At 43.7% G+C, this 21,588-nt stretch overlaps 2 protein-coding genes across 3 annotated transcripts in view; one reads left to right on the top strand and one right to left on the bottom strand.

The window, feature by feature from the left end:
- ALDH5A1 (aldehyde dehydrogenase 5 family member A1) overlaps nucleotides 1–15,583 on the bottom strand; it is a 41,241-nt gene extending 25,658 nt beyond the window's left edge. The window contains exons 1-4 of the mRNA XM_002816482.6: nucleotides 15,022–15,583; nucleotides 9,094–9,177; nucleotides 8,266–8,436; nucleotides 6,711–6,827 (exon numbers count right to left, since the gene is read on the bottom strand). Coding sequence (XP_002816528.3) covers nucleotides 6,711–6,827; nucleotides 8,266–8,436; nucleotides 9,094–9,177; nucleotides 15,022–15,375 — 726 coding nt within the window. The 5' untranslated portion in view covers nucleotides 15,376–15,583. The remainder of the gene's footprint in view (nucleotides 1–6,710; nucleotides 6,828–8,265; nucleotides 8,437–9,093; nucleotides 9,178–15,021) is intronic.
- GPLD1 (glycosylphosphatidylinositol specific phospholipase D1) overlaps nucleotides 1–21,588 on the top strand; it is a 120,858-nt gene that overhangs the window by 26,647 nt on the left and 72,623 nt on the right. Inside the window, exon 2 of one of the 2 annotated variants that reach the window (XM_063725390.1) lies at nucleotides 20,777–20,988. In XM_063725390.1, the coding sequence (XP_063581460.1) occupies nucleotides 20,892–20,988 (97 nt within the window). In that variant the 5' untranslated portion in view covers nucleotides 20,777–20,891. Of the gene's footprint in view, nucleotides 1–20,536; nucleotides 20,989–21,588 lie in introns of those variants that run through there. The other variant, XM_024248181.3, reaches the window with a different exon arrangement.

Below are 21,588 nucleotides of genomic sequence, written 5' to 3'. Positions count from 1 at the left end.
TTCAATGAAATAGATAGCATAAATAAAAAACAATCAAAACTTCAGGAAACTATGGATGCACTTATAGAAATGCAAAATGTTCTGGAAAGTCTCAGCAGTAGAATTGAACAAGCAGAAGAAAGAACGTCAAAGCTTAAAGACAAGGTTTTCAAATTAACCCAATCAACAAAGACAAAGAAAAAAGAATAAGAAAATATGAACAAAGCTTCCAAGAAGTCTGGGATTATGTTAAATAACCAGACCTAAGAATAATCGGTGTTCCCGAGGAAGAAGAGAATTCTAAAAGTTTGGAAAACATATTTGGGGGAATAATCGAGGAAAACTTCTCCAGCCTTGCTAGAGACCTAGACATCCAAATACAAGAAGCACAAAGAACACCTGGGAAATTCATCACAAAAATATCATCCCCTAGGCACACTGTCATCAGGTTACCTGAAGTTAAGACGAAGGAAAGTCTTAAGAGCTGTGAGGCAAAAGCACCAGGTAACCTATAAAGGAAAACCTATCAGATTAGCAGCAGATTTCTCAGCAGAAACCCTACAAACTAGAATGGACTGAGGCCCTATCTTCAGCCTCCTCAAACAAAGCAATTATCAGCCAAGAATTTTGTATCCAGAGAAACTAAGCTGCATTTATGAAGAAAAGATAGTCTTTTTCAGACAAACACATGCTGAGAGAATTCGCCACTACCAAACCAACACTACAAGAACTGATAAAAGGAGCTCCAAATCTTGAAACAAATCCTGGAAACACATCAAAACAGAACCTCTTTAAAGCATAAATCTCGCAGGACCTATAAAACAAAAATACAAGTAAAAAACAAAACAAAACCAAACCCAAAAGCATTCAGGCAACAAATAGCATGATGACTGGAATGGTACCTCACATCTCAATACAAACATTGAATGTAAATGCCTCAAATATTCCACTTAAAAGATACAGAATTGCAGAATGGATAAGAGTTCACCAACCAACTTTCTGTTGCCTTTAAGAGACCCGCCTAACATATAAGCACTCACAGAAACTTAAGGTTAAAGGGGTGGAAAAAGGCATTCCAATTAAATGGACACCAAAAGTGAGCAGGAGTAGCTATTCTTATATTAGACAAAACAAACTTTAAAGCAACAGCAGTTAAGACAGAGAGGGACATTATATATTGATAAAAGGCCTCGTTCAACAGGAAAATATCACAGTCCTAAATATATATGCATGTAACACTGGAGCTCCCAAATTTATAAAACGATTATTATTAGACCTAAGAAATGAGATAGACAGCAACACAATAGTAATGGGGGATTTCAGTACTCCATTGACAGCACTAGACAGGTCATCAAGACAGAAAGTTAACAAAGAAACACTAGATTTAAACTATACCCTGGAACAAACGGACTTAGCAGATATTTACAAAACACTATCCAATAGCTGCAGAATATACATTCTATTCATCAGTGCATGGAACTTTCTCCAAGATAGACCATATGATAGGCCACAAAACGAGCCTCAATAAATTTAAGAAAATTGAAATTATATCAAGCACTCTCTCAGACCACAGTGGAATAAAGCTGGAAATCAACTCCAAAAGGAACCTTCAAAACCATGCAAATACATGGAAATTAAATAACTTGTTCCTGAATGATCATTAGGTCAAAAATGGAATCAAGATGGAAATTAAAAAATTATTTGAACTGAATGACAACCGTGACACAACATATCAAAACCTCTGGGATACAGCAAAGGCGGTGCCAAGAGCCAAGTTCATGGCCCTAAATGCTTACATCAAAAAGTCTGAAAGAGCATAAATAGATAATCTAAGGTCCACCTCAAAGAACTAGCGAAACAAGAACAAACCAAACCCAAACTCAGCAGAAGAAAGGAAATAACCAAGATCAGAGCAGAACTAAATGAAATAGAAACAAACAAAAATACAAAATATAAATGATACAAAAAGCTGGTTCTTTGAAGAGATAAAATTGATAGACCATTAGAAGAGAAGAGAGAAAATCCAAATAATCTCAATTAGAAATGAAATGGGAGATATTACAACCGATATCACAGAAGTACAAAAGATCATTCAAGGCTACTATGAACACCTTTACACACATAAACTAGAAAACCTAGAGGAGACGGATAAATTCTTTGAAATATATAGCCCTCCTAGCTTAAATCAGGAAGAACGAGATACCCCGAACAGACTGAAATGGTAGTAAAATAATTACCAACCAAAAAAATTTCAGGACCAGACAGATTCACAGCAGAATTCTACCAGACATTCAAAGAAGAATTGGTATCAATCCTATTAACGTTATTCCACAAGATAGAGAAAGAGGGAATCCTCCCTCTACAAATGGTGCTGGGATAATTGGCAAGCCACATGTGGGAAAATAAAACTGGATCTTCATCTCTCACCTTATATAAAATAAACTCAAGATGAATCAAGAACTTAAATCTAAGACCTGAAACTATGAAAATTCTAGAAGATAACATTGGAAAAACCCTTCTAGCCATTGGCCTAGGCAAGGATTTCATGACCAAGAACCCAAAAGCAAATGCAACTAAAACAAAGATAAATAGCTGGGACTTAAATAAACTAAAGAGCTTTTGTGTGGCAAAAGGAACAGTCAGCAGAGTAAACAGACAACCCACAGAGCAGGAGAAAGTCTTCACAATCTATACCTCTGACAAAGGACTAATATCCAGAATCTACAACAAACTCAAACAAATTAACAACAAAGAAAAAAACAATCCCATCAAAAAGTGGGCTAAGGACATGAATAGACAATTCTGAAAAGAAGATACACAAATGGCCCACAAACATATGAAAAAATGCTCAACATCACTAATGATCAAGGAAATGCAAATCAAAACCACAATGCAATACCACCTTACTCCTGCAAGGTTGGCCATAGTCAAAAAATTAAAAAATAATAGATGTTAGCATGGATGTGAACAGCGAACATTTCTACATTGCTGGTGGGAATGTAAACTAGTACAACCACTATGGAAAACAGTGTGGAGATTCCTTAAAGAACTAAAAGTAGAACTACCATTTGATCCAGCAATCCCACTACTGGGTATCTACCCAGAGGAAAAGAAGTCATTATACAAAAAAGATACTTGCACGTGCATGTTTATAGCAGCACAATTCACAATTGCAAAAACGTGGAATCAACCCAAATGCCCATCAATCAACGAGTGGATAAACTGTATCCTATGTGGTTTATACATAGGATGGAATACTACTCAGCCATAAAAAGGAATGAATTAATGGCATTCGCAGCAGGCTGGATGAGATTGGAGACTATTATTATTTTTTTTTTTTGAGATGGAGTCTTGCTCTGTCACCCGGCTGGAGTACAGTGGCATGATCTTGGCTCACTGCAACCTCCGCCTCTCAGTTCAAGTGATTCTCCTGCCTTAGCCTCCCGAGTAGCAGGGACTACAGATGCGTGCCACCATGCCCAGCTAATTTTTGTATTTTTATTAGAGATGGGGTTTCACTATGTTGGCCAGGGTGGTCTCGATCTCTTGAGCTGGTGATCTGCCCGCCTTGGCCTCTCAAAGTGCTGGGATTACAGGCGTGAGCCACTGCGCCTGGCCTGGAGACTATTATTCTAAGTTAAGTAACTCAGGAATGGAAAACTAAACATCATATGTTCTCACTCATAAGTGGGAGCTAAGCTGTGAGGAAGCAAAGGCATAAGAATGACACAATGGACTTTGGGGACTCAGGGAGAAAGGGTGGGAAGGGGGCAAGGGATAAAAGACTACAAATTGGGTGCAGTGTGTACTGCTCAGGTGATGGGTGCACCAAAATCTCACAAATCACCACTAAAGAACTTAATCATGTAACCAAATACCACCTGTTCCCCAATAACCTATGGAAATAAAAATTAAAAAATAAAATAAAATCAGACATTTTATACCTAGAAAAAAATAATTTTAAAAATTAGGGAAAAGATGAAAAAGATACAAGAGAAAGTGACAAAAAAGATTCAACTTATGGATAACAGGAGTTCCTAAAGGAGTAAAACCAAACCAACGGTGAGGAATAAATCCTGAAAACTTTATAGAGATATAAAACAAAAAAGGCTGGAAACTACATACTGAAAAAGCACACTGCATACCTAGAGTATGGACTCAAAGCAATCATCACAAAGACATATTCTAGTGACATTACTAGATATGGTCTTCAAAGATAAAGGGGAGAAAAAACCAAACCGAACACTTTTGTGTATCTAGGTAAAAAAAAAAAACAAGTTGACTCATAAGGGCAAGAAACTTAGGTTACCATCTGAATTTTCAAGAGCAACACTTTATATCAGAAGAAAATGGAAAATATATTTAAGATAATCAAGTAAAAAAAAAATGTGAGCCAAGGATTTTATACCTAGCAAAACTGATTTATACACACAATAGGCCCAGACTACTGTCAACATTTAAGAAGGGAAAATATTATTCCCATGAGCCCTTTCTAAGGAATCTACTACAGACTGAGGTTCGGATCACCAAATGTCTAGAGAAACATTGACATAAGCACTGGTGGTGAGCATAAACATACAACTGCTTGTTCAACTAAGTCTAAAGGAGGGTTAAACTGGAGAGAGTAGAGCATGTAATGGTTGTAGTTTTGGCAACACAGATACAGTGTAACTATTTTAAAATACAGACAAATGTTCATAGCCAAGAGGGATTAAGGAGACAAGACAACTAAATGTAATGGGATATCCTGGACCAGATCCTGAAACAGAAAAAGGAGACTAGGTACAGACTAATAAAATCTGAGAATGGATTTTAAAGTATGGACTTTAGTTAATAACAACGTATCACTATTGATTCGTTAATTGTAACAAATATACTATACTAATGTAAGCTGCTAGTAATAGGAGAAATTGAATGTGGGATATGTGGGAAATAGCCCATCTATGCAATTTTTCTGTAAATGTAAAACTATTCTAAAATAAAAGTTTATTACTAAAAATGAGAATGGAAAGAAAAAATAGCAAAAAAGTAAACCATTTTCAATAGGCACATTGGTGATATTAAAATTAATATTTAAAACATAAAATTAATATTCAGAAGCTGTTGTTCTGTATAATGAGTACATATGGAATATTAATTCAGTCATTTCCTGAGTCTTTAGAAACCAGGAAAGAGGCCAGGCGTGGTGGCTCATGCCTGTAATCCCAGCACTTTGGAAGGCCGAGGCGGGTGGATCACGAGGTCAGGAGTTCAAGACCAGTCTGGCCAAGATGGTGAAACCCAGTCTCTACTAAAAATACAAAAATTAGCTGGGTGTGGTGGCGGGCATCTGTAATCCCAGCTACTTGGGAGGCTGAGGCAGAGAATTGCTTGAACCTGGGAGGCAGAGGTTGCAGTGAGCCGAGATTGTGCCACCGCACGCCAGCCTGGGCGACAGAGCGAGACTGTCTCGGAAAAAAAAAAAAAAAAGAAACCAGGAAAGAAGGAGATGCAGATATAATATAAAATAAGTAAAAACTCTATAGGACTGAATTTGAATTCGAAGTTTCTGTAGGAATTTCTGCAGCATTTTATTGTGTGTGTACATGTGTGTATACATATATGTGTATCTCCTAGCCCTGCCCACTGAAAAGGCCTACAAATAGTGATAGCGTAGGTGGTTTTAGGTGTTCTGGGGAAAAAAGCAAAGCAGAGGAGGGGATCAGGAGGATCAGAGTGTGAGGTTGTGATTTTTTTTTTTTTTTGAGACTGAGTCTCACTCTGTTGCCCAGGCTGGAGTACAGTGACACCATCTCAGCTCACTGTAATCTCCGCCCCCAGGGTTCAAGCGATTCTCCTGCCTCAGCCTCTTGAGTAGCTGTGATTACAGGCACGTGCCACCATGCCCAGCTAATTTTGTATTTTTAGTAGAGACAGGGTTTCAGCATGTTGGTCAGGCTGGTCTCGAACTCCTGACCTCAAGTGATCCACCCACCTTGGCCTCCCAAAGTTCTGGGATTACAGGTGTGAGCCACCACGCCCAGCCAAATTGTGATTTTTAGATAGGGTGGCCATGGAAGGCCTCCCTGGGAGAGAGGAATCTGAGTGAAGACGTGAAGAAGCAAGTTATGGGGGTATCTGGGGGAGACTGCTCCAGACAGAGGGAAAGTATAAAGTTTGAGTGGAGGGCAAGGCTGGCGGGGTCTGCAAAGCGGCAGAGGCCAGAGTGGTCCAAGCAGATGAATGAAGAGTGAGGGGTTCTGGTGTGATGGACGAAGTCAGAGACATACTGGGGGGTGGGAAGTGACATCTTATAGGACCTTGAAAGCCACTAAGGAATCTGGACTTTACTCTGAGTGAGTGACACAAGAGGCCACTTGAGGTTTTCAAACAAAAGAATAAGATCTAATGGAATGCTGATTGAACTGGGAATGGGAATGGGAAATAACAAGTTTCCTAAATGTAAGAAACACCCACGTTTAGGTGCCTATTTCATGAAGATGATGGATAGATACCATTTTACGGTAGGCTGAAAACACATGGCCTGCAGATGTCAGAAAATCCCTCATCCATTTTTTTCCCCAAAAGAGCTACAGCCGACTTAAAGTAATTGCCAGTAGATTAATACACAACACCATGCATCAGGAGGCGTAAGCAAAGAAGTAGGCTCCAAAATTGCTTCTTTCTGTCCCAGATAAACATCAATTTTTGGACTTTGTCTGCTTTGTACAAACACAGGGAGAGCGGCTCACCTCAGCCAGGGCCAGGGCGGAGAAGGGCGTGTCTTCGGCAGGCTTCACCACGACGGTACAGCCGGCTGCCAGGGCGGCCCCCACCTTCCGGGTGATCATGGCACTGGGGAAATTCCACTGGGGTTAGAAGAGCAGAGGAAGTATGTGAGAGGAAAGACCACCTCATTAGTGCAAAGGAAGGCAGGTGAGGAAGTCAGTGAACAAATTTCATTGCACAACTGATTGACAAACCCGTTTGGCTGCACAGGTGAGCTCTCAGAACACCTGACCCCCAGCCAACTTGAGGGACTCTGACTGAGATAAAGGCTCATGAAGACAGGAAATATTTTTAGAATTTAACACAGTAAAAAATGAGTTAGACCAGGGGTCAGCCAACTTTTTCTGTGAAGGGCCAGATCGTAAAATTTTTAGGCTTTGTAGAATGTATGGTTTCTATGGCAATTACTCAACTCTGCAGCTGTATTGTGAAAACAGCCACAGATAGTAGGTGTATGAATGGGTGTCGCTGTGTCTCAATAAAACTTTATTTACAAACATAGGCAGTGGGCTGGATTTGGCCTGAGGCCCATGGGAGTAAATATTAGCAATGGTTTTGAAAATGACAGATGATTTATTATTTACTTCCACATACATATTTATAGATGCCTATAGATACGCCTATAATAACAGTATTTTATTTTATTTTGAAAAACTCTATTATATAGTACTTACTCTGTATCAGGGATTTTTCTAAGTACTTCAAAATTAAAATTAATTAAATCCTTATCACAACCCAGTGAAATTGATATTAACCTCATTTGCAAGTTCAATAAAACGGAGACAGTGCAGTTAAGTAATTTGGCCAATGTTGCACAGTTAGTAAACAGTGACCTTCAAGTCAAACCTAGTCAGTCTAGGCAATCGGGGGATTCTGTCTGTAACTCTGCTGAGCAGGAAAACCACAGACGTCTTGAGACCAGCTGACAGATACAGGAGAGAACTTAATATGGGACCTAGTAGAAGGCAGAACCCAGAAGGAAAGCCGGGCGTTCCACAAATATACTGCAGCCCCATCCAGGCAGATGTGATACCTTATTTCTTAGCCTTTTTACCTCTAGAACCTGGCCCAGTGCCTGCTGGTGGGTCCACAAATGCTTTGTTATTGATGATAACCATCAATTAACCATAACACTTTTTTCCAAACTATGGCAAGTTTAAAAATGTATCATATCTTAAGTCTTTTTAAAAATGATAAATACTGGAAGATCTTTTCAGAGGTGCTAGGCAATGCCAGAAAGAAGCCTCCATGCCAAGTCAGAAGAGCCCCTGGGTCGTCCTGCGGCTCATCCCACTTTTGCAGGCATTAGAAATGCATCCTTCCACTCACTGCCACCACACCTAACATCATCACAGAGGACCAGGAAACACACTTCCACATCCAGCAAAAGCATCAGGAAACCAGGAACAGGTGACAAAACTAACAGGATGAGCACACCTGCTCACGAGGAAGAATGAATTGTTTCCCAACTCCCTATCCAATCTCCCACCCTAGGATCTTGCTGATCCTGTCACCTACCGGGGTGATGACTGCAGCCACACCTATGGGCTGCTTGAGGACCAGGGCCCGCCTGTCCTTTGCCGGGGTGTAGATAATGTCTCCGTAAACACGGCGGGCTTCCTCAGAGAACCACTCTAGGAAAAAGGCGGAATAGAGAATTTCTCCATGTGCCTCCTTCAGTGGCTTTCCCTAAATTAAATCAGAAAAGAACCCACGTGTTACCTTCTAATAATAAAAGCATGGCTCTGTGTTCCTAAATTCTTCAAGGTGCAAGAGCAGTAGAAAAGTCTCCTATATCGATACCCATAGAGTGGGGAAAATTTCTGACTTTGGTATGAGTTTTAAAAAGCAGAATTACAATGATGAATGTATCACCCTAAACCACAAGAGTCATTTGCATTCTCAATATGTTTACAAATTAGGAAACATCTAATTTTTTCCTCCTTTCAATATCTTCTAAGTATTGTAACCATGATATGAAATAATTTATTATATCTATGGAACAAGTATTGGTACATTAAAAAATGTACAAAAACAATATTTAAAAAAAGCAACCAAAACAGTAACATGGAAAAAAATCAGAATGGTGAAACAGCAGTTATTCATACAGTTGCAAACAAAATCTATTTTTGGATACTATTAAAGAATAAACTAGAACATACAAATTTTATTTTAGCAAATCTAAGTACCCTGGCACAATAATGATTTGGTATTTGATCAGTAGAGAAGGAATCACATATTCTTTAGCTACAGCCAGCAGTGAAGGGAAGTCAGGGGCTTTCCCAAGTTTAGTGTAAAAATTCCTGGAGAATTTCTCAGTGCACCAAGCCAGAACCCTGAACTTACACTTTCAGCTGTGATTATTCTGGCAAGGTCATCCTTATTTTGTATCATTAAATTGTACCACTTCCGAAGTAATGAACTCCTCTCCTGCAAAAGAAATAACAAGGCAGAAAAGTAATAAAATGCCAAGTGTAAGAGAGAATGCTAAATAAAATTCAATATCCTAAAATATTAGCTGTATGGTCTCATTCTCCTCAGCTGTGATGGTTAATTTTATGTGTAAATTTGACTGGGTTCAAGGAGCCCCAGATAGCAGGTAAAACATTATTTCTGGGTATGTCTGTGTTTTTGGAAGAGGTTAGCATTTAAATCAGTAGACTGAATAAAGAAGATTTGCCTTCACAAATTCAGGTGGGCATCATCCAATCTGCTGAGGACCTGAAAAGAACAAAGTGGCAGAGGAAGAGCAAATTCACTCTCTGCATGAGCTAGGACGTCCATTTCCTCCTGCTGTCAGACACCAGACATTGTCATTCCTGGTACTCAGGCCTTTGGACCCAGTCTGGAACTCAGACTGGACATATCAGCTTTCTTAGGTCTCCAGCTTGCAGACAGCAGAGGGTGGGACTTCTTAGCATCCACAACCACATGAGCCAGTCCTTTATAAGATGATGTCTCTTCCTATGTTCCTATATATCTATGATTCCATATATATATATGTATGGAATACATGATTCCATACATATATATGTATGGAATACATGATTCCATACATATATATGTATGGAATACATGATTCCATACATATATATATATGTATGGAATACATGATTCCATATATATATATATGTATGGAATACATGATTCCATACATATATATATGTATGGAATACATGATTCCATATATCTATATACGGAATACATGATTCCGTATATAGATATATACGGAATACATGATTCCGTATATAGATATATATGGAATATATGATTCCATATATATATATATATATAAATATAATATTGGTTCTCACAGAACATTGGTTCTATTTTTCTGGACAACCCTGAGTAAGATGCTTGGGGAAACATATATTGACCTTCTTTTTTTTGTTTGTTTTTGAGACAGGGTCTGGGTTTGGACAATGAAAAGCACATAAATAAAAAAATATCAAAAATTTAAAAAAATTTAAAAAAAGAGACAGAGCTTTGTTCTGTCACCCAGGCTGAAGTGTAGAATCATACAGCATTTGCCCTTTTGTGACTGGCTTATTTCACTCAGCATAGTGTCTTCAAGTATTGTTCCCTATTACAGTGGCTCGCTGGCAACCTGGATTTGTCCCAGAGACTGACATATGGACTGGGGCATGCATGAGGCATAAGAAAGGGCCTCACTTAAGAAGAGGGCCCAGGCACAACAACATGAATGCGCTTAATACCACTGAAATGTACACTTAAAAATGGTTAAAATGGTAAATGTTATGTTATGCATATTTTGCCATAATTTAAAAAATTCCAATGAATGAAAAACAGATAAAGGGATACATTGGATTATTAACAATATTATGGGACCAGGTGTGGCAGCTCATGCCCGTAATCACAACGCTTTGGAAGGCCAAGGAGGGAGGGTTGCTTGTAGCCAGGAGTTCGACACCAGCTTGGGCAATGCGGTGAGATCCGTCTCTACACACACACACACACAGAAATTATCTGGGTGTAGTGGTGCATGCCTGTGGTCCCAGCTACTCAGAAGGCTGAGGTGGGAGAATCGCTTGGGCCTATGAGTTCGAGGCTGCAGTGCGCCATGATAGCATCACTGTACTCCAGCCTGGGCAACGGAGCAAGACCCTGTCTCAAAAAAAAAAAAAAGAAAAAAAAAAAAAGAAAAGAGAAAAGGAAGAAATGGTTTATTAAAAAAATTAATTAATTCACATAAAACCACTTCAAAAAAGAAAACGAGGAAGGCCTAGAGAATCTAGGCCACCTGGGCTGCCATCAAGGCACTCTAAAGAGAGAGCTGCCCAGGATGTAGCTTCCAACATCTGCACAGGTGTATCCAAAGCCAAGAAGAACTTTTGTTTTTGTTTTTTGAGACAGTCTCACTCTGTCACCCAGGTTGGAGTACAGTGGCACCATCTTGGCTCACTGCAACCAACCTCCACCTCCTAGGCTCAAGCAATTCTCATGCCTCAGCCTCTTGAGTAGCTGGGATTACATACAGGTGCATGCCACAATGCCTGGCTAATTTTTGTATTTTTTCTTTTTGAGACAGAGTCTTGCTCTGTCCCCCAGGCTGGAGTGCATTTGGCATGATCTCGGCTCACTGCAACCTCCGCCTCCCAGGTTCAAGCAATTCTCCCTGACTCAGCCTCCTGAGTAGCTGGGATTACAGGCGCCCGCCACCACGCCCAGCTAATTTTTGTATTTTTTAGTAGAGATGGGGTTTCATCATGTTGGCCAGGCTGGACTTGAACTCCTGACCTCAAGTGATCCACCCGCCTTGGCCTCCCAAAGTGCTGGGATTACAAGTGTGAGCCACCGTGTCTGGCCAGTTTTTGTATTTTTTAGTAGAGACAGTGTTTCACCATGTTGGACAGGCTGGTCTCGAACTCCTGACCTCAGGTGATCCACCCGCCTTGGCCTCCTGAAGCGCTGAGATTACAGGCGTAAGCTACCGTGCCCAGCCTGAACCCCTCCTTTCAAAAAGGAAGGTTCCCTGAGAAGATCCAAGACCTTGTAAGATGGAAGCTGACATCACTGTAATGTTCAAGGGGCACAGACATTAGGATGGGAGGTGTGATCTGAACACAGGATGATGCTGCTAGTGTCAGCAAGAGGTCCCAACACCCGCCCCGCAGCTGCCAAACAATCAGTGATAGACTAGAAGGCTTTCCAGACCCCTGCAGTGTAACAGCATTGTATGGCAGCCTTGATCCTCGTGGGGCCTTGTGGGACTCCAGAATGATGCTAGGGGAACCAGGGCTCAGGCCCTGGTCCACTCCTTTCCTGTGAGCTCACCATTCCCATCGCTGTAAGTATGTATGCAGCACACACACGTATGAATGTCACATTTACATTTCTAGCCTACGGTTCGCTTTCAAACCTCAGACTCATATACCCAACTGCTCATTTTACGTCCTCTCTTGGGTGTGAACCGACATCTCAGACTCAATAAGTCTAAAACTGAACTCTTGATATCTCACCCTAATGCTGTTCAATTCAGCTATCCTCATCCTTCCAATTGCTCAGGCCAAAAGCCCTGGAGTCATCACTAACCCCTCTCCTTCACCTACTTCCTATGTAATGATCCATCAGAAAATCCAGTGGGCTCAACCTTCAAAATACATCCTTATGGGATAACTCTTCACCTGGTCCACTGCTACCACTCTGGTTCAAGCCACCATGGCCTCCCACCTAAAGCCGTGCAACAACCTCCTAACCTGTCTCTCTGCTTCCGCCACTCTTCATCTAGTCTCAGCACTGTGATTAGAGTGGCCTTTCAAAATGTAAATCAGATCATATCTCTGCTTAAAACCCTGACACAGCCCCCCCTTTACTCAAAGTAAAAACCAAGTCCTTAGAATAACTCACAGGTCCTATATGCTCCACCCACTCTTCCCCTTCTCCCTATGACCTCCTCTGATACAACTCTTCCCCTTTGCTCAGTCCACATGGGCCTCCTTGCTGTTCTGCAAATGTGTCAGCCATGCTTCTGACTTTGGCTCTAGCTGAATGTCCTTATGAGAGGTGAAGCCAGCTGGATTTCCTGGGTCGAGTGGGAACTTGGAGAACTTTTCTGTCTTACAAGAGGATTGTAAAATGCACCAATCAGTGCTCCGTAAAACACACCAATCAGCACCCCGTAGCTAGCAAGAGGATTGTAAAATGCACCAATCAGCGCTCTGGAGCTAGCAAGGGGATTGTAAAATGCACCAATCAGTGCTCTGTAAAAACACACCAATCAGCACTCTGTAGCTAGCCAGAGGATTGTAAAATACACCAATCAGCCCTCTGTAAAACGCACCAATCATCAGGATCCTAAAAGTAGCCAATCGCAGGGAAGATTGAAAAAAAGGCATTCTGATAGGACAGAAACGGAACACCGGAGGGGATAAATACGGGAATAAAAAGCTGGCCACCACGCCCCACCCCCCGCAACAGCGACAACCTGCTCAGGTCCCCTTCCATGCTGTGGAAGCTTTCTTCTTTCACTCTTCACAATAAATCTTGCTACCACTCATTCTTTGAGTCCATGCCATCTTTAAGAGCTGTAACACTCACCGCGAAAGTCCGCGGCTCCATTTTTGAAGGCATCGAGGCCACAAACCTACTGGCAGGAACCAACTCCGGACACACTTACCTCCTTTGGTCTTTGTATCTCATGTCCTCAATGAGACCTACCCTGATGTTATGGGCTGAATGGTGCTCCTGGCAAAACTGACATGTTGAAGTCCTAACCCCCCAGTATCTCAGAATGTGAGTGCATTTGGAAATAGGGTCTTTAAAAAGGGAATTAAGTTTTGATGAGGTCATTCTGGTGGGCCCCAATCTGATCTGACTCCTGTTTTTAAAAGAAGAAGAGATTAGGACACATACACACACAGAGGAAAGACCATGTGGAGACACACAGGGAAGATTCATTCATATAACCAACTGCTTACTTTACATCCTCACTTGGGCGTGAACAGATATCTCAGCCTCCATGAGTCTAAAATTGAGGTCTGATGAGATACAAAGACAACACTGAGCTCTCTGCAAACCAATGAGAGAGGCCTTAGAAGAAACCAACCCTGACAACACCTTGATCTGGGATTTCTACCCTCCAGAGCGGTAAAATGAGAAATGTCTATTGTTCAGGCCACCCAGTCTGTGGTACCTTGCTATTACAGCCCTAGCAGAGAACTATGCCTGGCCACACTGTTGATGCTGCATCTTGCCCCTTCCCTCTGGCCCGGATCTTCTCCTGCTTCTACCTTTTTTCCCATATTGCATTCAGCACCTCTCACATACTTACTTGCTTAGATATTATGTTTGTTGTTTAGAGTTCTGATCTCTCTTCTGCTCCCCTTCCACCCCATGTAAGCTCCATAAGGGCACAATCTTTCTTTCGTTTACTGAGGTATCCCAAGCACCTCTAACAGTGCAGGGCATACAGCAGGTGCTCAGTAAACAGCTGATGGATGAATGAGTGCTAAGACTCTCTTGTACTCGTAGGGATCGCTGGATGAATTCCTTCAGAGGGAGAGCTTTGAAGGACAGGGTAAAAAATTTCACTGCGTTGACTCCAGGTCTAATAATATAATACTTGAAGGAAGAAGAAACTTTCTTAGTTTTCTTCTTACTCTATTCTCCCCATTTAACGGCCCTCCACCCCTTACTCCCAATTCTCCAGTGTTCTCTATGCAATGGCCAATAGCAGCATTTATCCATTTAGGGTGAAAACGTGGAGAACACTCCTGGACTTAACTCTTCCCCTGCACAAAACCCATATCTTTCTACAGTTCTCTCCGTTTCCGATTCCATGATTCTGGCCCGGGGCCCTCACTACCAGCCTTCTTAAGGGCAGCTGAAGCAGCCTCCTGCGTGGGCTCCCTGCAGCTGCGGAGATATTTCAGCTACTCTGAAGGGCCACACGTGCTCTCTCACTTCCCTGACACCCCTCCCCTTTGTCTCCGCCCCTCCACGGTTAGGCTTGTTGATCAAAACACGCAGCTCGCTTGTATTTAGGCGCTCGCGTTCTGCCTCCCCTACTGGGCAGTGCATAACTTGATGACGCTTGAGGGCAGGGGCCGTGTCCCTAGCGCCCGGCACAAAGTGGAAGCTCCAAACTTATTTGTTGGTCGTCTCCCTTGTTGCTCCGACTTTCCGCTTTGTATACCCTGGGGAACTGAGCACAGGAGGGAGGCGACGCGGCTGGTGTCACTTTGGGGTAAAGCCCCCTCTGCTACCCGCCGTGTCCCCGGCCAGCTCTGGCCCCCTGCATCCGGGCTCTCTCACCTTGGCCGAGACCTCCCTCCAGCTGCAGAAAGCCTCGTAGGCAGCGCGCACGGCGGCACGGGCCTCTCGCACCCCGCAGTCGGCCACCATGCCCAGAGCGGCGCCGCTGGCCGGGTCTTGCACGGGGAAGGTGGCGGCGGCCGGGAGCCAGCGGCCGCCCACGAAGCTGTCGGTGCGCGGCAGCGCCGCAGAGAGGCCCGCCAGGCCCCCAGCGTAGCCGCGGAGCTGGGCCGGGCAGGGCGCAGGCCGGGAGGCAGGGAGCAGGCCGCCGGCGCGGGGGCGGAGGCGGCAGCCTGGAAACGTCGACCCGAGGCGCTGGGCCCCACAGCTCCGCAGCCAAAAGCAGGTCGCCATGGCCCGGGCAGCGACGGCGAGAGTAAACAGGCAAGCGGGCGCGCGCGCACGGGAACGCAGGGGTCGCGGGGAAGCAAGAGGAGAGAGGAGGCGCCGGGGACGCGCGGGGAAAGCGGGGGAGCTGGCGGAAGGTTGCAGAGCCACAGAGCAGCGCCCTCTCTCCGCGTCTTTCTCGCTGCACCGCCGCGCCGCCCTCTGCACCTTGCCCTAAGCGCCGCGCGGCTTCTCTCCTGGCGCGAACTTCTCCCGGGGGAGGGTTGGGTTCGGGGATGGAGAAGGCTCGCCGGTAGATGCACCTGCGGACTGCTGTCACCTTTTCACTTTTCGGGTGTTCATTTGTCACTAACTGCTCCTGAGCCCCCAACCGCTGCTAGAGACCCACTCTCTCCCCTTAGCATCCCCCAAATTCGGCATCCCCGGAATTTGTGCGCGGTCCATAGATGCGCTGGTGCCTGCCTTAAATGCCAAGGCCGTGATCACGCTTCTTCAGTTGTAGCTCCTGAGCACGTAGGATTGATTGGGAGCGATGGTTCTCTGAGGGGTCGAAGTGTGACCCCGCATTCTGCTGCCTGCCTGCTTTTCTGGGTATGTGTCTAGGCATTCTCCTAGGGGTGCTCCCGATAAATAACAGCGCCTTGGAAATAAACAGACTAGGATACAAACTCAGTCTGTTCCCGACAAGCTGTGTGACCGACAGGTTAACCTTAGTCCAGTCGCTTATAAAATAGAACCATATCTACCCCATTTTGTTGTGAGATAACGTAAAATGCTCGTTACAGTTGCTACATTAAATTCAATGTAGCGTTCAAAGTCATAATAGCTACCCTAGTAAAGCCACCAGTAACATTAAAGTTGGGACACCAACCAGTAAATGGAAGCATTTGTCAAAATTGAATCAACCAAGGTATAAGGATTGAGCATACTATCCAACCAAGGTATTTGAGCACCTTTAAACAGCATTCTTCATCCGTTCAAAAATTAGACTTGGGCTTAAGACTCTGAAAGCAGCAGGGAAGCTTAAAACCTAATGAGGATAAAAATAAAAATAGCAGGCATATGCTGGGAATTTGTGGGTGCAAATGAAGCCCAGCCCTATGCATTGATTTTAGGTTACATATCTCCCTTTCTCAGCTCCTACAGCGTTGAGAGTATCTTACTAGCTTTCACCTTTTTCTAGGACGTTGAATTTTTTTCTAGGACATTTGCAAAATGCTGAGGCAGTAACTTTAAATTTTGACTTTGCCTTTTGCTGAGTCAGATCCATTGAGTTTTGAGCCAGTCACATATGGCAGAAGTGATAACAGTAGAGTTTAATCAATTTCACACTATTTTGTTCTGTATTTTATTGCAGGAACTGGGGAGAACCAGGGAGTCCTAATAGGGATGTGGGCCAGTAGGTATCACAGTTGGGGCTGGGGAGCTGGCGTGTTTACATCTCCTGCCTGCAGAGGGAGTTTTTGTTTTTGTTTTGTTTTTTGTTTTTGGTGGTGATTTTTGTTTTTTGTTTGTTTTGTTTTTGTGAGACCGACAGACTCATTCTGTCACCCAGGGTGGAGTGCAGTGGTGTGCTTTCAGCTCCCTGCAACTTCCGCCTCCCGGGTTCAAGCGATTCTCCTGCCACAGCCTCCCGAGTAGATGGGGCTACAGGTGTGTGCTACCAAGCCCAGCTAACTTTTGTATTTTTAGTAGAGACAGGTTTTCACCGTATTGGCCAGGCTAGTCTGGAATGCTTGACCTCAAGTGATCTGCCCTCCTTGGCCTCCCAAAGTGCTGGGATTACAGAGCTCACTTCTACTGGCCTGGGGAAATCATTCAATTGAGGCCTTAATCAACTGAGGCCCAGAAAAGCCAAGTTAATTGTGGTTGCCTCTCTTGTTTCAAAAATTACCCTAGTCCACTTATCTTTTTAAGGTTCTATTTCAAACGGTACCCACTCCCTTTCCCAGATGACTTATCCATTAGGCACAGTAGGTACGATGCCAAGGGCCCATAAAACTTTTAGGAGCACTCAAAAATGTTTAATTTATTCTAAAATCTGAGAAAAAAAATGAACTTTTAGGTGGCATGTTAATATGTTAATCTTACACCAATGCAGGTGTAAAATGTGATTTCTATTTATTGTTTACTTATTTTTGTGACAGGAAGTACTTCACAAAGGCAAAAGTGCCTGGAGCTTAGAAAGTTCACAATGTGGCCCTCCCCTTTTCCCTCAGTTTTGTGCCCCTCTTCAAGCCCCCATTCAGAGTGTAAACAATTTCCTCCTGGCTCCTGTCTTACTTCCAGCCTGTCCTGATATCCCCTAGCGCCTGGCTGGGTGTCTGTCCTTACCAGGGCCTACAGGGACAAGACCATCAGGTGAGAGGGACCTCTTCTCTCCTTTCTCTTTTGTCTGCCCTTGTCCTGGGAACCTCCACTCCCCAGTTTCCACCCGTATTCATCCTCTCCCCCATTTTCTTTTTCTTTCTTTTCTTTTTTTTTCTTTTTTTTTTTTTGAGACAGGGTCTTACTCTGTCGCCCAGGCTGGAGTGCAATGGCACGATCTCAGCTCACTGCAACGTCTGCCTCCTGAGTTCAAGTGATTCTCCTGCCTCAGCCTCCGGAGTAGCTGGGAGTACAGGTGCGCGCCACCATGCCTGGCTAATTTTTGTATTTTTTAGTAGAGATGGGATTTCACCATGTTGGCCAGGCTGGTCTTGAACTCCTGACCTCAGGTGATCTGCCCACGTCGGCCTCCCAAAGTGCTGGGATTACAGGCGTGAGACACCGTGCCCAGCCTCCTCTCCCCCATTTTCTAGACTGGCCCACATAAAGCTTGAGACCCTCTGGCTTTCAAACCTGTATTCTCCCTACTCACTCCTTAATGTAACTGTATGTTTACTTTTCACCTTGGGTCTGTATTTCCAGAAGAGTTTTAAATGGTAGAATCATGCTGTCTTGTTTATAACAAAGCCACCTATATTAGGAAAGGGGGGTGTGGGGCAGAAAGAAAAATATTTCCATATGCTTATTATTTGTCAGATAGTAATATTGTGAGCTACGTTTTAACTTTCTTTAAAGTCATATCTTTGATGTTTTTATTGTTACCAAAGTAATACAAACTCTGTAAAACTGCAAGCAATATTGTCATATAAAGACCATATTCATAACTATCACACTAAGCAAATAATTTCCTCTTATTTTATTACATTCATACATTTATGTCATTCTGAATCTCAAATACAAAAAAATGCATAATGAGGAATTGAGACATTTGGGATTAGTATTGTTTGGTAACTGAACCCATTCCTTTTTTTTTTTTTTTTTTTTGAGGTGGTGTCTTGCCCAGGCTGGAGTGCAGTGGTGTGATCTCAGCTCACTGCAACCTCCACTTCCCAGGTACAGGCGATGTTCCTGCCTCAGCCTCCTGAGTAGCTTGGACCACAAGTGCATGCCACCATGCCCGGCTAATTTTTGTTTTTGTTTTTGTTTTTTTCTTGGTAGAGACAGGATTTTGCCGTGTTGCACAGGCTGGTTTTGAACTCCTGGCCTCAAGCCATCTGCCCGCTTTGGCCTCCCAAAGTGCTGGGATTACAGGCATGAGCCACCACACCTGTTCTGAACCTGTTTCTTTGGTGATTTTTGGATGGGTTTGTTTTATTATATCTGGTTAGATATCGTTTCTAGGCAATATTTTTTTCCCCTGTAACCATTGATTGACTGCTCTTGGATGTTCTGAGAGAGAATATCCAAAGTCCCAATTAATAATTGCGACTCCCTCACACACAGGCTGTAGAAGACCCAGAGTGACAGGGAGGCAAACTCAAAGGCCTCTGGTGTCCAGAAGGGGTGTGGAAACCTGCACACATTGCATGGATGGTAGGGACTGGAGGAGCAGGACATGCTCTATCAGGGGGCAGCTGGCTCTTTGGCTGCAGCTGGTTGTCGTGTCACATGGGAGCGTCAGTTCATGACGCCAGTTCTTTTGTTTTTGAGACAGAAATCTAGATTTCTACGTGAATTTTCTCATTTAGAAAAAGTTCATAAACTTGATTTAAGTTTATAAAACATCCTGTTAGCCAGACAAAACACGTAGGCATATGGCCTCTGGACTAATCAGGAGTAGCTGGGCCTACTGCCCCTCAGGTTTGCGGGGAGCTGCGGGATTCCTTTCCTTGGGGCTGTGCAAGTGTCTATGTTAAGCTTACAGGGGAAACTGTTGGGGCGGCAACGGTCTCAAATCATTCCACTTTCTTTTTTTCTTTTCTTTTTTTTTTTTTTCTTTTTTTTTTTTTTTTGAGACAGGGTCTCGCTCTGTCGCCCAGGCTAGAGTGCAGTGGTGCCATCTCGGCTCACCGCAATCTCCACCTCCTGGGTTCGAGAGATCCTCCCACCTCAGCCTCCCCAGTAGCTGGGACTACAGGCACGTGCCATCACACCTGGCTAATTTTTGTATTTTTAGTAGAGACGGGGTCTTCACTATGTTGATCACGCTGGTCTCAAACTCCTGACCTCAGGTGATCCACCAGCCTCAGCCTCCCAAAGTGCTGGGATTACAGGTGTGAGCCGCCATGCCCAGCCAAATCATCCCACTTTCTATTCATCCTTTCATTTGGCAAACCTGAGAGTGAATACCATTTCCTCCCACTCTTTTAGGAGCCCATCTCTTGCTTTTAATGTAAAATATGCATAATTTGTGTTTTAAGATTACCATCAGTTTCATGAAGAGCTTAATTTTTCCCATGGATGAAGTGTAACTGGCTACCTAATGATATATCCTGAGCTTAACATTTTCCAAACCCTGTTTCTTGGCCCTAAATCTGCCCCCTTCCTTCCACCTCCCAAGTGGAATTGACATCTTTGCTTCGGCTGCAGGAATCTGACCTTACAACAGGCTCTGGATAAGCCCTATTAGAACAGCCAGAGGTAGAGAGACCAGGAGTGGCTGCTCTTGTGTAATCCTATACAAGTGTCAGTATCTGTTGCCAAATACTGAAAGGGAAGCCAGTTCCAGCTGATCACCATAAAAGCTTTCCCAGCACTTGTGGCTTGGGAGGCGGAGGAAGCAGGACAGCCTGATAAATGTGTAGAAAGGATGCATGAGAGATCCACCCTTGTAAGGTGAGGTGGTCCAATATGTTGACTATCTGCACAGGTGAGCCTTTTTATAGAAAGCAAAAAATATCTGGAGACAATTTTGCTTGCATCTCTACACAAATTTCACGTTAAAATGAAATCCAGAAAAAACCTCAGTCAGAAGATGCAGTGCCTCTGGCCTAAGGCTTTTCAGATTTCAGTTTATCCTCCCAACCCCACCCCCCAGGAGCACAGAGTTTGTTTGCTGTTCTGGTGAAGCTAAACAGTAGTTGAACAGTTGACTTCATCGGAAAGTGATATTATTTTGAAATGAGGCTTGGTTTCCCAGGTCAGTGACCTGCTTAGAGAGAAGCGGTGGGTCTGCGCCTGGATTTTGGAGTCCCAGTGCTGCCGCAGCTCTGAGCATTCCCACGTCACCAGAGAAGCCGGTGGGCAATGAGAGCATGTCTGCTTTCAGGTTGTGGCCTGGCCTGCTGATCGTGTTGGGTTCTCTCTGCCATAGAGGTTCATCGTGTGGCCTTTCAACACATGTAGAAATAGGTAAGTACTGGTGTCTTGTTATGTTGTTGAGAGGACAATACATCTGTCAGAGACATTAAGGAAGAGATTGAAAATCTGGCTTGTGGATTGATGCAGTTTCCCCTGGGCACTGAGCTGAGTGGCCTGACAGCAGGGAGGAGAAGCCTGTGACTGCAGTCATCCAGGGATAGGGATTGGCAGCATGGGTTCAGTTAAGGGGCAAATAAGAAAGAGAGCTGATGCCCTGTTGGTCATGGGACCCCTGTGTGTTTCTCTAGGTGGGGAAATAGTGAGAGGCTCAGTAAACAAGAGGTTGCAATGCGGCAGCAGAACTGACAGAATGGGAGAGTAACAAGATGGGTGGAATATGGCAGGAGTGAGAAATGTACTTTTGTTGTTTTTACATGTCCAAGGACAGGCATTTCCAACTATATGTAAAGAGCCACGTGTGGCCATGGGAGTGGGTCCCTGAGTCAAATTGCTGTAAAAGTGCTTGGCTTCAGGAAGGTCAAGAAAGTAAGGGAGTTTGGTCATCCACATTCACGGTGCCAGGAGGATGGCAGGAGTTGAGGAGGAGAAGGGGACAGCAAGCCAGTACCACCGACCTTAGGGGCAAGGGCA

The sequence above is a fragment of the Pongo abelii genome, chromosome 5, assembly GCF_028885655.2.
Source record: "Pongo abelii isolate AG06213 chromosome 5, NHGRI_mPonAbe1-v2.0_pri, whole genome shotgun sequence".
NCBI classification, from domain to species: domain Eukaryota; kingdom Metazoa; phylum Chordata; class Mammalia; order Primates; family Hominidae; genus Pongo; species Pongo abelii.
This window is presented reverse-complemented; position numbering and strand designations above follow the sequence as displayed.